At 29.1% G+C, this 17331-nt stretch overlaps 1 protein-coding gene across 1 annotated transcript; it reads right to left on the bottom strand.

The window, feature by feature from the left end:
* Positions 1 to 137: 137 nt before the first annotated feature.
* On the bottom strand, positions 138 to 1392 carry LOC101500424 (uncharacterized). Its single transcript, XM_004515244.1, has 4 exons — positions 1353 to 1392; positions 1254 to 1311; positions 792 to 991; positions 138 to 538 (listed from the first exon to the last, which is right to left on the bottom strand). The coding sequence occupies exons 1-4, from the start codon at positions 1390 to 1392 to the stop codon at positions 138 to 140; spliced, it is 699 nt and encodes a 232-aa protein (XP_004515301.1).
* Between the last annotated feature and the right edge of the window lie 15939 nt (positions 1393 to 17331).

The raw sequence follows: 17331 nt of genomic DNA, 5'->3' as shown, positions 1-17331 counted from the left end.
CCTCTGAGTTGGTCCATGAATTCATCAATGCGGGGTAAGGGGTGTCTATTTTTTATTGTGACCTTGTTCATCTGTCGGTAATCAACACAGAATCTTGACTTTCCATCCTTCTTCAGGACCAACAATACGGGGGATACCTATGGTGACACACTAGGCCGAATGAATTTCTTAGACATAAGGTATTCCAATTGGTTCTTTAGTTCTAGTAACTCTAAGGGGGCCATTTTGTAAGGAGAAATAGAGATGGATCCAGTACCTGAAATAAAATTGATAGAAAATTTGACGTTGTAGACTGGTGGTAGTCCTAGTACGTTGGGTGGGAAAACTTCAGAGAAATCCTTCACCATTGGGTTCTCATCGACAACAACCTCTGGAGTCAAATTGATGGAGTTGAGAAACACATTTTTTTGAACTCCTCCTTTATGAGAAAACCTTAGTCTGTTGGTCGAAAGGAACTTCAAAGTATCGGGATCTATAAATATCACATTCCGTTGGGCGCAATCTATCATGAAGTAGTTGCTAGACAACCAATCCATTCCTAAAATTACTCCAAGATGTTTCAAAGGAATACAAATTACATCGATCTTAAAATTCATTTTAAACACAGTCAGCGGGCATTGCTAGCACGCGGAATTACATTTTACTGGTTCAACAGAGGGGAGGGTAACAAGTATATTGAATGTTAAGGACATCTAGTTAGAGCAAATCCACCCAATCTAATGAAATGAACGAGTGTGTCGCTCTTGAGTCATATATCACAGAAAGTATCCTTCTAACAATTGAACACTCACCTAGAATAAGTTCTGAGGAAGATGGTGCTTCTTCTCCACTAATATGGTAAACAGGTCCTCGAGCAATAGGGCATGCAACATCCTTATAGTTGACAATATCCTTATTGTCGACAATCTTTTGTAAGATGGTTTGGTTTCTGACAGGCATAACATATATTCTGGTTCTTTCGGGACACCCAGTTATCCTATGTCCATCATGTCTACAATGATAGCATCGAACAATATGTAGTGGGTTTTGTTTCGATTCTAAGGCATTTGATCTCCCACATTTTGGTGGACCAATCGATCTCTAGCAGTCCCTTGTGGGCGGACATAAGGCTTTTGATGTTGAAATTGTCTGCCTCTAATTTGTTGGTCACCATTTCCTTGTTCAAAGATAATATTTAGAGACATAACCCCATAATTAAATGATAGAGTTGTGGTTGATTTCTACCTAAGGTCTCGTCGGTCCACATATAGCACCTCTGTTCAGGCAGCCCTGTTTCATGATCTCCACCTTTTTGCATTTCTCCCCCAACACCTGATACTAACGTATATCTAGGGATCCCACAGACTTTATACCTGAGCCCGCTTTCAAATCACACATGTACTCTTTAGCCATTTGGTTATGGAAGTAGCGAAATCTTTTGATAGGGAATCAAACTTTGACGCATACTCGGGGGAATTGGTAGTGAGAATGTGTGGAGGCAGTACTTATCCCCCATGTATCGGGCTTGAATCCCATAAAAGGCAAAAACTCGCTATTTCCACTAGGTGGATAGGAGGTCAGAAGGTCATGCAGTAGCACTATAGGTAATAATAGTGGCTGGGGTGCCACACGTTCCAAGAAGAATAAAAGGAAACTTGTCCCATTGATGAATCAAAGGGAATGCGTGATGTGGAAGTATTAGAGATAACTTGTCCTTTGGAATTATTAGAGGAAACCAGTCCTGTGGAAGTATCAGAGGTAACGCGTTTAGTGGAAGTATTAGAAGAAACACATCTAGTGGAACTATTAGAGGGAATGCGTCCCATGGAAGTATTAGAGGAAACACTTCCAATGGAAGTATCATACGTATTAAAGGAAACGCGTCCCATGGTAGTTTTTGAGGAAACACGTTAAGTGGAAGTATCGAAGGAAACATGTCTAGTGGAAGTATAAGAGAAAATATGTCTAGTGGGAGTATACAAGGAAACACGTCTTGTGGAAGTATCAAAGGAAACGCTTCTCATGAATTATAAGAGGAAACACTTCGAGTGGAATTATAAGAGGAACACATCACGTGGAAGTAAAGAGGGAGCACATCTCGTGGAAGTATTAGAGGAAATTTGTTCCATGGAAGTTGAAGAGCAAATGCGTTTAGTGGAATTATTAGAAGATATGTGTCCCATAAAAGTATCAAAAGAAATGGGTTCAGTGGAAGTATAAGAGGAACATGTCTAGTAGAAGAATAAAAGGAAATTGTCTAATCAAAGCATTTGGGCACATGTTTCTAGCTTTTTATTATGACATTTAAAAAGCTCTTTATAGTCTAGATTAGTTTTTAAGCTTGTTTCTAAACTTTGGTTCGAAATTGAAATTGAATTTTATTATTTATAAATTGACCCCGTCTCACTCTGTAGGCCATAACTTGAGCTCTCTATATCATAATGATGAATGCAATTAGGCGTTGGAAAGCTAAAAATCAAAGCTACAATGTTTATATTGGAACAAAAGTCTTATCCCCGTGGAATTATCAGAGGAAACGCGTCCCATGAATTATCAAAGGAAACACATCGACTGGAAGTATTAGAGGAAACGCTTCCCATGGAAGTATTAGAGGAAACACGTCTTGTGACACCCTAAACCCCAAAATAATATATATAATAAATTATATCATATTCCCACAAAATTTGCAGCGGATAAATAAAAATATGTTACCAAGAAAATAAAAACTTTTATTTTTAAATTAGGATATCACGTTTCTCAAAAATCAAAAGAAACACTTTAAACTTATTTTCTCCATTAAAATAGTGTAATCTCAATAAGTATTATTAGTTGATTTAATTTAAAAACTTACTTGTACTTCTAAAATTTTCCTACAAAAATTCGTTACAAATTAAATAAGTAAACTTGAACTCCCAAACTTGAACTTCAAGATTCATTAACTTGTAACAACTGTGATTTTGCAAATGCAGGGCCAAGCCGGTCAAACACAAACAACGAAGGAGGTGAGTTTCGAAATCATTATGACAGTATAATACAAGTAAAAAGAAAAAATAAACAATCATAATAGAACCGTATCATTACACAAACATTCCATCAAGAAAATATCACATTAAAAAGTCAAAATCACTGAAGGAAATCAACAAATTTCACTATAACATCAAATTGCTAAGAGAAACTATCACCACACACGATACATATTAATCACAACAACACAATCACAATAAAATGCAATAATATGCATGAGCTTAGACTCTACTTCACAATGTGGTACCATTCTAACTCTGAAGTACCTGGTCAGGAGGCTTGATACTATGCCACCATCCCGGTGGACAGACAATTCAAATTGGCCCTGTCCTCATAGATCCTCTCAACTCAACCCGAGACACATATACGTGACAGTCGAGGTAAACGTGTGTTGCGTGGTAGCTCCTGACATTTGGAGTGCTACCTCCAAGTCACCTAGGAATTCTCCACCCGAATACCTCCAAGGTCTAACAATCTTGCCTTAAGGCTCAACAGCAGACCGCCACGATCAGGCTCATTCAGTTGTACTTCCCAGGAATCACTAGGTTTGTTAGGCCCTACCTATATGATGACAAAATAATCTCCACTTCACAAATTCTCAATATTTATTTTCTCCCCTCGTTGGCCTATGGTACTCCATTAAGACCTTCATCTCAAACACAAATTGGAATCACAATATTCTCATCACAATTTATAACATCACTATCATTAATCACACATCACCATCGTCATCAGATAAAATCATCATAAATTTATAGCATCACTATCATCAATCAAACATTATCACATAAATTTATCACAAATTTTAACATCACAATTATTAATCGTACATCGTCATCATCACATAATATTATCAAAACACATTCATCTTTTGCTATCACATCACATAAACTCATCTAATCACACGTATATATAAATATAACTCGACACCCAATATCACAATAATATCAATATCACATATTCAAAGAAATTAAATCAATCAACACCCTACAAATATTTCTATTCTATATTTTAATCTCACAATTTCCATATTTGCACATTAATTCATTTATCCCTCAAAGGGCTACTGCCATACGTAGCGATCCCCGTTCATCTCACAATATATTATATTCATGAATTCAAACGATTTCTCACCCCTTACCTTATTTCGACGCTTTCACATACGAATATGATTCCACGAGCAAAAACCTTTTGTTCATTGACTCTTTGTTCATCAATCGATCATAAATAAGAAAACCAATCAGTGGATAATATAGCAACTTTTCACACGGTCGTTTTGGCGTTGGTTTCACTCAAATCGGACTTACGGTGAAGGAGAACGGTGCAAAATAACGAATTTCAAATTTGGGCGAAAATGGATAAAGTTTTCTGGACAGTTATCGATCACCGGTGTCAAACGATAGGTTATTGTTGTGTTTCTTCTTTGGTTTTACGGCTGCCCTTCCAACTCCCCTCACTTTTTTGTTTGTTTTATTTTATTAACAATTAGGGTTCACACATGAGTCAAACTCATTGGTCCCTTTATTTATGTTTTTGTTTTACTATAATTATTTTTATTTTGCTAAAATGAAATTAATAATTATTTAATCTCCTTTTTAATATTCTTCCAAACATAGTTTTTTTTTCAAACATTACTAATATTTTATAAATTAGAGTAATTAAAATAATCAATATAAAAAAAACATATTACTAATAATTGAAACTCTCACATTCAAAATAATATCTACAATTATACTTATTTCTCAAAATATTCACATTATAACAATACCAACATATTAGAAAATAGTCAAAATTATAAAATAAATAAATATAACATCAATATTTTATATTAATTAGTAAATCATAATAAATATATATAAAATCACAATGTCATAACAAGTATATAAAAATAAACGAAATCAAACACAATATCAATTCTATCTCAAGATAATTATTTATAAAAAAATAACCAAAAATAGAAAATAGTTATAAATAATTGAAATATAACTACATGCATACTTAACATTAGTCAAAAGCACATAAAAGTATTACATTAATTTTGTACACGTATATACACGTAAAATCGCATAAAATCTTATTCTTTAAAAAATATATAACACTAAAATACTATTATTTTTTTAAAAATATATCAAATAATAAAATATAATATTTATTATTTATATCGCTCATGTATTCTATTATTTATAAAACTAGCACATCATAGAAATCACCTATATAACGAAAATTAGTCAGAAAATTTATCATCACATATTCTAAAATAATTTTAACATTAAATTAATTATTTAAAATCATACTTAACTAATAAAATAGTTTATTATAAAATTTAGGGTTTTAAAATTCTCCCATTGTTAAAGAATTTCGTCCTCGAAATTTGCGGTGAGTGAACTAATATCTAACTTACCACCCTCAAGATTCAAACTTAGTCTATAAACATATTTAAGACATTCAATCTTCAATTAAGCACATCATGTAAAAATCGACTAACCTAGCATGATAGACTAACATGACAAAATGAATCAATTAACACATATAATACTTATCATTCAATTATGAAATAAAATACCTATGACATTTATCATTCAATTATGAAATAAAATACCATAGAGTTACTCACTATAATTTACATATAAAATATACATATAGATTTTGTCAATAATAATGTAGTTCATTTAGTTTGGTTAAATGAAACACATTTCAAGTACGTTGTCAATTTCAACTATTTCTTTCAAATCAAATATTACTAGTTTTACTCCTTAAAATAAAGTCTAAATCATATCGCTAAACATTCAACAAATTTAACTTAGGTATGACAAAGAGAGTAATTTTTATAATATTAAACACATCTAACAATTTAATAACATTATAATAGATTTACAATCAATTACTCTATAAAAACATACTCTATGTATAATCAAGGAGAAAGAAAAAAAAACTAATATAAAGATACTATTTTCCAATAACATATATTTAATAATTAAATCCATTCAATTGATATAAGCAATGAACATGTTTTTTTTTAACTGTTTAAAAATTAAATTAAAAGGTACTTCTAACAAAATAATGATTTATCGTTGTCTCCTTTATTGACGATGAGTCGTCGGGGTAGCTAGTTCCTCTTACTCATATAGTCAACTACTTAAGAAACTCTAACTGCAATCATTCAAATTCAAATATGGATAATTAAAAGTATCTTTAACGTGGTTCAGGAGTGCCAAGGTGGCGCCACAACTCCTACTCCTTACTTCAAGTTAAAAATTCACTTAATTACACCTTCACAATAGTTTATTTGTAATTTACAAAACACTAACATCAATCTATAACCAATAACTCGATTGAGGAAATATAAAACTATTCCACTTTTAAATGATCTCGACTACTCTAACTCTATACACTAATTCTCAAAAATTAGAACACTTGAAACATAAACAATTTCATATTTACATAATCATATACATGCATATAACTAATTCAATAATTGACATCATGATATAGAATATCCTCATTGAAATCCAATAACTACAAATTTATCACAATTAAATTATTAATTAACTTTTCTTTTAATCAATCTTTATCATTTAATAAAGATTGACACAAAGATTTTTCAATTAGTAGGTAAAGTAAGCAACTATATTTTACTCAAAGTTAATATAACAATCATAAAACTAAAATAAATCTCGTAGTACATAAATAATTTTAGTGGTTAATCAATACTCTAACATTTGATTTCAAACACTTAAATTATTTTAAAAGGATCACCAATCTTTTAATACCATAAAATAATATTGCTTCATAATTTCAAACTTTTGCTTGGATTACTTCTTAATAAATATTACGATTTTTTTTAACTACTTTTAAAATCAGTAAGATTATTAAAATTTCACCAATATCTTTACCACCAAAATACCTCTCAAGATATTTAAGCACTCTTAAAATCATTTTTTTAACCTATATTTTTGAAATCAAATCAAACCATGTGTATAAAATTAGATACAAAATTTTCTAATTCATCAAGACTTCCAAAATAATTATATATTTTATTTTCCTGATTTCTAAAAACTATTTTTACAACAAATCTTCTAGATTTTTTATTTAAAAAAAACTGCACATAGTAAAACTTGGCGTAAATTATTTTTCTTTTGTGTGACTAACCTAAATTTTAAATAAAATCATCATAAATATATATTTTTATTATTATTTTAAGAATCAACACAACTCCAACACAATCTAATTCTCTAAAATAAGTCAACAATAATTCACACATAAAATATTTCCTTTTATAAAATAAATCAAATTTAATCCCTTCACAATTCTTTGTTTCTAAAAGTCTAACTATAAAATTTCAACCAACCTTGAATATTTAAGAATTACTATTGCTAATAATATGAATTTTATACTATTTCAAAACCATGAAGAATGTCCTAAACTGATTTCAAAAGTAATATAAAAACAATAATCATTTAAAACAACCATCAACACTTCCAAGTGATTTAAAATTAAAATCCACGCTTTAAAATACCTTTTTTATTTTATTTTTTATTCTCCTTCTCTTTCTCAATTAGTAGACATTTTATCATGTGACCCCCTATTTTTTGTACCATTATAAATCACTAGTGATTTCTCAAAATCTAAAACTCTAATATCAAGTTAAACTCTAATGAGTTCATAATATCAGAATCAGTCAATCAATCATTTCAAAGGAAATATCTCAACACACTCGCTATTCAATATTCACATCAGCCACTCTAAACCAACATAACAAAAAAATCTTTTTGATTTTCTTAAAAATTACACATAGTAAAATATAGTGTAAGTTTTCAGCTATTTTAAGTAGTAAATAAAATTTGTAGTATAGAATTATTGTTACTTTATAAATTATAAAAATTCAACTCAATTTTTTTTTTTTTAAAATAGTCAAGAGTAATTCAAACAAAAGTTACGTTATATTTTACAAAATAAGTCAACTCTAACTCCTCCACGTAATTTTTTTTTAACTTCAAAGTTCTACCACTTCTAATATTCAAGAATTATTATTATTACTATTATTATTAATATGAATTTCCTAATATTTCAAAATCACTGCTAACATTCTAAATTGACTTCATTAGCAAGATCAAAACTTTAATAATCATGTAATGACCTTAAAGACAAGGTCTATCAATCGATAATTAGTATCACAATGATTAGATTCATAATTTCAAATATATAGTAGCCCATCAATAGAAAAAATTATTTCTAACTATCCACTATAACAAAAGAGCAAAAATCAAAGTTATAAACACAAATCCAATCAAAAGGTAATTAACTCAATCATGTCAATAATTCAAATTAACTTAAATTTTAAAAAACAATTTCCTATTATATTTGATCACTTAGTTAGGAACTTAGAATCCACAACGCAACACAATTAGAGTAACAAGATAGTAATTAGTTAAATAGTAACTTCAAAAATATGTACAATTATACAAAAGAATACATCACATAACACAATAGTATAATGAGAGAAAAAAAACATGAGAGTGAAAATAATTAATACACAAGAAAACAAAATTGACACGACTGACATTTGACTCACATTGAATCGACACTCAACCCACTCGGCCTGATTGGACAGACCTGCTCTGATACCACTAATGTGACACCCTAAACCCCAAAAAAATATATATAATAAATTATATCATATTCCTATAAAATTTGAAGCGGATAAATAAAAATATGTTAACAAGAAAATAAAAACTTTTACTTTTAACTTAGGATATCACGTTTCTCAAAAATCAAAAGGAACACTTTAAACTTATTTTCTCCATTAAAATAGTGTAATCTCAATAAGCTTGATTTAAGTATTATTAGTTGATTTAATTTAAAAACTTACTAGTACTTCTAAGATTTTCATACAAAAGTTAGTTTCAAATTAAATAAGTAAAATACAATTTTAAACCCTTAGTCCCGGTATCACCTATCAGAGCATGATTCCTCCGAAACTTGAACTTTAAGATTCATTAACCTGTAACAACTGCGATTTTGCAAACGCAGGGCCAAGCCGGTCAAACACAAACAACGAAGGAGGTGAGTTTCGAAATCACGATGACAGTATAATACAAGTAAGAAGAACACACAAACAATCATAATAGAACCGTATCATTACACAAACATTCCATCAAGAAAATATCACATTAAAAAGTCAAAATCACTAAAGGAAATCAACAAATTTCACTATAACATCAAATTGCTAATAGAAATTATCACCACACACAATACATATTAATCACAACAAAACAATCACAATAAAATGCAATGATATGCATGAGCTTAGACTCTACTTCACAATATGGTACTATTTTAACTTTGAAGTACTTGGTTAGGAGGCTTGATACTATGCCACCATCCCAGTGGACAAACAATTCAAATTGGCCCTGTCCTCATAGGTCCCCTCAACTCAACTCGAGGCACATATACGTGATAGTCGAGGTAAACGTGTGTTGCGTGTGACACCCTAAACCCCAAAATAACATTTATAATAATATATACTAAATTATTTGAAGAAAACTTGCAGCGGATAAAAAAAATTGTTAAAGAGAATAAAAACTTTAATATCTAAGTTAGGATATCACGTTTCTCTAAATACACATGTAACAATTCAACTTTGTTCCTCAATTAAAATAGTACAATATCAATGAACTTGATTTAATTAGAATTTCTTGATTTAATTCCCAAGACTTACTCGTACTAAGTTTTCATATAAAAAGTCATTTGTAATAACATAAGTAAAATACACATTACAACTCTTAATTCCCGGTATCACCTATCAAAGCGAGGTTTCTCCCAAACTTGAACTTCGAGACTCATTAACCTGTAATAACTGCAATTTCGCAAACGCAGGGCCAAGACAGTCAAACACAAACAACTAATGAGGTGAGTTTTGAAATCATGTTGATAGTATAATACAAATAAGAGGAACACACAATTAATCATCAATAAACCGTATCATTACACAAACATTCTTCAAGGAAAAACATCACATTATATAGTCAAAATCAAAGAAAATTCATACACTTCACTGTAACATCAAACCATCGCATAAATTATTATCACACATAATACATATTAATCACAACAAAACAATCACAAGAAAATGCAATGCTATTCATGAGCTTAGACTCTACTTCACAATGTGGTACCATTCTAACTCTGAAGTACTTGGTTAAGAGGCTTGATACTATGCCACCATTATTTCATCAACTATGGGGTTAATTCAATATTCTCATCACGGTTTAGAACGTCACTATCATCATCACATTAACTCATCACAAATTTATAGCATCACTATCATCAATCAAACATTATCACATAAGCTTATCACAAATTTATAACATCACAATTATTAACCCTACATCATCATCATCACATAAAATTATCACAATACATCAATCTTTTGTCATCACACCACATAAACTCATCTAATCACACATATATATAAATTTAATTTGACACCCAATATCACAATAAATTCAATTTCACACATTCAAAGAAATTAAATCAATCAACACCTTACAAATATTTCTATTCTATATTTTAATCTCACAATTTCCATATTTGTAAATTAATTAATTTATCCCTCAAAGGGCTACTGCCATACGTAGCGAGCCCCGGATGAATTGTTGGGAAATACGGTTTAATACCGTCATCTCAGACACAAATTGAAATCACAATATTCTCATCACAATTTATAACATCACTATAATTAATCACACATCATCATCATCATCATCACATAAACTCATCACAATTTATAGAATCACTATCATCAATCTCATACGACAACACATATATTCATCACAAATTTATCACATCACCATTATTAATCATACATTATCATCATTACATATAATTATCACAACACATCTATTTATATTATAACATCATTTGAACTCATCTAATCAAACATATGCATAAAATTAATTCAACAACCAATACCACAATAATATCAAAAACCACACATTTAAAGAAATTAAATCAAATATCACAATAATATCAAATGCCACACATTTAACGAAATTAAATCAAATATCACAATAATATCAAATGCCACACATTTAACGAAATTAAATCAAAAATCACAATAATATCAAATGTCACACATTTAACGAAATTAAATCAAAAATCACAATAATATCAAATGTCACACATTTAACGAAATTAAATCAAATATCACAATAATATCAAATGTCACACATTTAACGAAATTAAATCAAATATCACAATAATATCAAATGCCACACATTTAACGAAATTAAATCAAATATCACAATAATATCAAATGCCACACATTTAACGAAATTAAATCAAATATCACAATAATATCAAATGCCACACATTTAACGAAATTAAATCAAAAATCACAATAATATCAAATGTCACACATTTAACGAAATTAAATCAAAAATCACAATAATATCAAATGTCACACATTTAACGAAATTAAATCAAAAATCACAATAATATCAAATGTCACACATTTAACGAAATTAAATCAAAAATCACAATAATATCAAATGTCACACATTTAACGAAATTAAATCAAATATCACAATAATATCAAATGCCACACATTTAACGAAATTAAATCAAATATCACAATAATATCAAATGCCACACATTTAACGAAATTAAATCAAATATCACAATAATATCAAATGCCACACATTCGAACAAATTAAATCAATCAACACCCTACAAATATTTCTATTCTATATTTTAATCTCAAAATTTTCATATTTTCATATTAATTAATTTATCCCTCAAAGGGCTACTGCCATACGTAGCGAGCCCCAGATGAATCATTCGGAAATACGGTTTTCCCGTTCATCTCACAATATATTACACTCATGAATTCAAACGATCTCTCACCCCTTACCTTATTTTGACGCTTTCACACATGAATATGATTCCATGAGCAAATAGCATTTGTCCTTTGATTCTTTATCCATCAATCGGTCTAACTCGACAATTTGTGGGTAAACGTCAAAAATAGATTATGAGAAGGCACTCTAAAAATTAAATTTCGAAAATCGGTCAAGTAAACTTACCATGAATCAGAAAACTAATTAGTGGATAATATAGCCACTTTTCACATGATCGTTTTAGCGTTGGTTTCACTCAAATCGGACTTACGGTGAAGAAGAACAGTGCAAAATAATGAATTCTACAAACGGAGAAGTCGGGTATTTTAGAGAAAAATTGGGGTTGTTAAAAATCTGGAAAATTGTGTTTATTTGACTAGCTAATTGAATGGAACAACATACTGAAATTTGAGTAAAAACAGAGAAGTTTTATGGGACACTTATCGATCACTGGTGTCAATTTTCTATTTTTTCCTCCAAGTGCGGCTGGTTCCTACTGTAGCGTTGTGCAGGCTCTTCAGCTTTTATATTGTAGTCTATTTGGGTTATATTTGACCTATTTATATATATATTAGTTATTATTAATCTAAATCATTTTACCCCATTTTATTATTATTATTATTATTATTATTATTATTATTATTATTATTATTATTATTATTATTATTATTATTATTATTATTATTACTATTATTATTTTTATTTTGCTAAAATAAAATTAATAATTATTTAATCTCCTTTTTAATATTCCTCCAATTTTCCAATTATTACCAATAATTTATAAATTAGAGTAATTAAAATAATCAATATAAAAAAAATATTACTAATAATTAAAACTCTTACATTCAAAATAATCTCTACAATTATACTTATTTCTCAAAATACTCACATTATAATAATACCATCATATTAGAAAATAGTCAAAATTATAAAATAAATAAATATAACATCAATATTTTATATTAATTACTAAATCATAATAAATATATATTAAATCATAATGTCATAACAAGTATATAAAAATAAACGAAATCAAACACAATATCATCAATTCTATCTCAAGATAATTATTTATAAAAAAAAATAACTAAAAATAGAAAGTAGTTATAAATAATTGAAATATAACTACGTGCGTACTTAATATCAGTCAAACGCACACAAAAATGTTACATTAATTGAGTAAACGTATATACACGTAAAATTGCATAAATTCTTTCTCTTTAAACTATAAATAACACTAAAATACTATTATTTTTTAAAAAATGTATCAAATAATAAAATATAATATTTATTATTTATATCGCTCATGTAATCTAATGCGTATCAAACTAGCACATCATAGAAAACATTCGTATAACAAAAATTAATCAGAAAATTTATTAACATGTATTTTATCATAATTTTAACATCAAATTAATTATTTAAAATCTTATTTAATTAATAAAATAGTTTATCATAAAATATAGGGTGTTACATTGCGTGGTAGCTCCCGACATTTGGAGTGCTACCTCCAAGTCACCTAAGAATTCCCCACCCGAATACTTCCAAGGTCTAACAATCTTGCCTTAAGGCACGACAGCAGACCGCCACGATCAGGCTCATTCAGTAGTACTTCCCCGAAATCACTAGGCTTGTCAGGCCCTACCTATATGATGACAAAATAATCTCCACTTCACAAATTCTCAATATTTATTTTCTCCCCTCGTTGGCCTATGGTACTCCATTAAGACCTTCATCTCAAACACAAATTGGAATCACAATATTCTCATCACAATTTATAACATCACTATCATTAATCACACATCATCATCATCATCACATAAACTCATCACAAATTTATAGCATCACTATCATCAATCAAACATTATCACATAAATTTATCACAAATTTATAACATCACAATTATTTGTCGTACACCATCATCATCATCACATAAAATTATCAAAACACATCCATCTTTTGTTATCACATCACTTAAACTCATCTAATCACACGTATATATAAATTTAATTCGACACCCAATATCACAATAATATCAATATTACACATTCAAAGAAATTAAATCAATCAACACCCTACAAATATTTCTATTCTAGATTTTAATCTTATAATTTCCATATTTGCAAATTAATTAATTTATCCCTCAAAGGGCTACTGCCATACGTAGCAAGCCCCGGATAAATCGTTGGGAAATACGGTTTTCCCCGTTCATCTCACAATATATTATATTCATGAATTCAAACGATTTCTCACCCCTTACCTTATTTCGACGCTTTAACATACGAATACGATTCCACGAGAAAACAGCATTTGTTCATTGACTCTTTGTCCATCAATCGGTCATAAATCAGAAAACCAATCACTAGGTAATATAGCCAATTTTCACACGGTCGTTTTGGCGTTGGTTTCACTCAAATCGGACTTACGGTGAAGGAGAATGGTGCAAAATAACGAATTTCAAATTTGGGCGAAAATGGAGAAGTTTTATTGACAGTTATCGATCACCGGTGTCAAACGATAGGTTACTGTTGTGTTTGTTATTTGGTTTTACGGCTGCCCTTCCAACTCCCCTCACTTTTTTGTTTGTTTTATTTTATTAACAATTAGGGTTCACACATGAGTCAAACCCATTGGTCCCTTTATTTATGTTTTTGTTTTACTATAATTATTTTTATTTTGCTAAAATGAAATTAATAATTATTTAATCTCCTTTTTAATATTCTTCCAAACATAGTTTTTTTTCGAACATTACTATTATTTTATTAATTAGAGTAATTAAAATAATCAATATAAAAATACATATTACTAATAATTGAAACTCTCACATTCAAAATAATATCTACAATTATACTTATTTCTCAAAATACTCACATTATAATAATACCAGCATATTAGAAAATAGTCAAAATTATAAAATAAATAAATATAACATCAATATTTTATATTAATTACTAAATCATAATAAATATATATAAAATCACAATGTCATAACAAGTATATAAAAATAAACGAAATCAAACACAATATCAATTCTATCTCAAGATAATTATTTATAAAAAAATAACAAAAAATAGAAAATAGTTATAAATAATTGAAATATAATTATGTGCATACTTAACATTAGTCAAACTCACATAAAAGTATTACATTAATTGGGTACACGTATATACACGTAAAATCGCATAAAATCTTTTTCTTTAAAATATATATTACACTAAAATACTATTATTTAAAAAAATATATATCAAATAATAAAATATAATATTTATTATTTATATCGCTTATGTATTCTTGTATTTATAAAACTAGCACATCATAGAAATCACCTATATAACGAAAATTAGTTGGAAAATTTATCATCACATATTCTAAAATAATTTTAACATTAAATTAATTATTTAAAATCATACTTAACTAATAAAATAGTTTATTATAAAATTTAGGGTGTTACACGTCTCGTGGAAGTATTTGTGAAAACACATTTCGTGGATGTATTAGAGGAAACACATCCCATGGAAGTATTAGAGAAAACATATCATGTGGATGTATTAGAGGATACGAATCTCGTTGATATATAAGAGGAAACACGTTTAGGGGAAGTTTGGAAGAAAACACGTTCAAGGGAAGTTTCAAAGGAAACACGTCTAGAAGAGATTGTGTTTAGTAGCATTTTACGAGAGGCAAAAACACTTAAAATTTTAGAACGATCAACCAGAGGTAGAAAAAGATACACCATCGAAGGCAAAAACAATTAGAATTTCATAACGATCAATCAAAGGCAGAAAAAGATACACCATCATAGGCAAAAATACTTAGAATATTAGAACGGCCAATTGGAGGCAGAAAGTGATACGCCATCTTAGGCAAAAACGCTTAGAATATTAGAATGACCAATTAGAGGCTGAACTAAAGTGGCAATGGGTAAAAAGCATCCAAAACACTTACATTTTCCTTCAGTAGCATGATTCACACATTGAACTAAAAGTCTTCTCTCAAAATTATGTGAGTTCCTAAATTACCTATGCAACAATCAGGCAACAAGCAACTTGCATTGTAATTTAAGATCATTTGAGTCCAGATTCAAAGATCATTTAAGATCAATTAAGCCTCGGGTGTTTGAAACCAAATCTTTTCTATTTTGTTAAATTCTGAGTCATTTTAAAATATTAATACTTAACTAAGTAACATAAAATAGATGCTCAAAAAATAGAGAATTAAGTCTAGTTCAATCTCCATAAAGAATCACTCAAAATGAATAAGTAGATTTCATGTTATGATTAAAACAATAACCTTAGACGATTAGTGACATGTTTAGTAAGCAACATCTACAATATACATCCTTTTGAAAATAATTCTGAAAGAAAATGTTTTGGAACTTAGAAAATTATGAAATGTATCTGGAAGTTATGTTTTTATATGTATATGTTAATTTAATTATATTAGTATTTTTCGACCATGCCTACGATTTAAACTCTAATCTTCTTACTCTTTCAACTCTTGGCTCAAATCAGTTGAGCTAATCAATTCTTCTTGATGGACTTTTCTATAGAAAACATGCTACGATATTTTTTATTACTTGGAATCACAATGTACATTGATTTATATTTTTCCAAGTTTTACAAGGTAATAATATGCATTAAGTCGAAATTACAATAAAATGATAACTGCCAAAATTGTTATGCTAGATTGAAGGAAAATAATTAAAAGGAATAAATTACAATGATGCATGATGACATGGACAGATTGTCATGCAACAATGAAGGCAACAATCAAGATATTGTTGTTAGTATATCTATACGCCCCCACAAGATGGAGGAGGATAAAGAAGAAGAGGTGACAAGAAGCGAAAGAAGTGACGAGAAAAAAGAATGAGGCTACAGAGAAGAAGAATGAGTGAATCACATTACTTTATGGGAACTAAATCTTCAAACCTGCAAAGAAAAAGGTTACCTCATTGTTGCTGTGGAATCAAGACGCCATTGGCGACTTTGTGGATACTCGAAAACTCTAGAAGGATTTTTTATGGCTGTGGTTTATTTCAGGTATGGATGGAATTAGGGTATTTGTGGATTTTCAAATTCATTTTTCTGGGTATTTACAAATTAAGGTTTTTTTTTCTTCATCAATCTATTCTTAATAGTTTTCGTCATCCCTATGTTTTGAGGTTTTTTTTGAAGTTTATTATTTTGTTCTTAATGATTTTATTCACTTTTTATGGGATTTATTCATCACTATTTTCTTAAACGTTATTCAATTTTTCTGGGTTGTATTAGTCACGTTCTTTTTCGTGTAGATACATGGCATAAAAGAATGCAAATGTTTTGTCAGGTTGAATGATGAGACGAGTAATCGGGCCAAAGAGGTGATATTGTATTTACTAAAGAAGATTTATGAGATGAAGAAGAAGGCAAATGAGTCAAAGATGACAGAA

This window comes from Cicer arietinum, chromosome 3 (assembly GCF_000331145.2).
Source record: "Cicer arietinum cultivar CDC Frontier isolate Library 1 chromosome 3, Cicar.CDCFrontier_v2.0, whole genome shotgun sequence".
NCBI classification, from domain to species: domain Eukaryota; kingdom Viridiplantae; phylum Streptophyta; class Magnoliopsida; order Fabales; family Fabaceae; genus Cicer; species Cicer arietinum.
The sequence above is the reverse complement of the archived record's forward strand: the minus strand, read 5'-3'. Positions and strand labels throughout refer to the sequence as shown.

What these genes read in the sequence shown, in the direction of transcription:
- LOC101500424 (XM_004515244.1), bottom strand. Translation starts at nt 1,392, where the DNA reads ATGGCTAAAGAGTACATGTGTGATTTGAAAGCGGGCTCAG. An exon ending in TGATTTGAAAGCGGGCTCAG is followed by an intron (nt 1,312 to 1,352) that starts GTATAAAGTCTG and finishes CGTTAGTATCAG; the next exon opens with GTGTTGGGGGAGAAATGCAA. An exon ending in ACAGGGCTGCCTGAACAGAG is followed by an intron (nt 992 to 1,253) that starts GTGCTATATGTG and finishes CTATCATTGTAG; the next exon opens with ACATGATGGACATAGGATAA.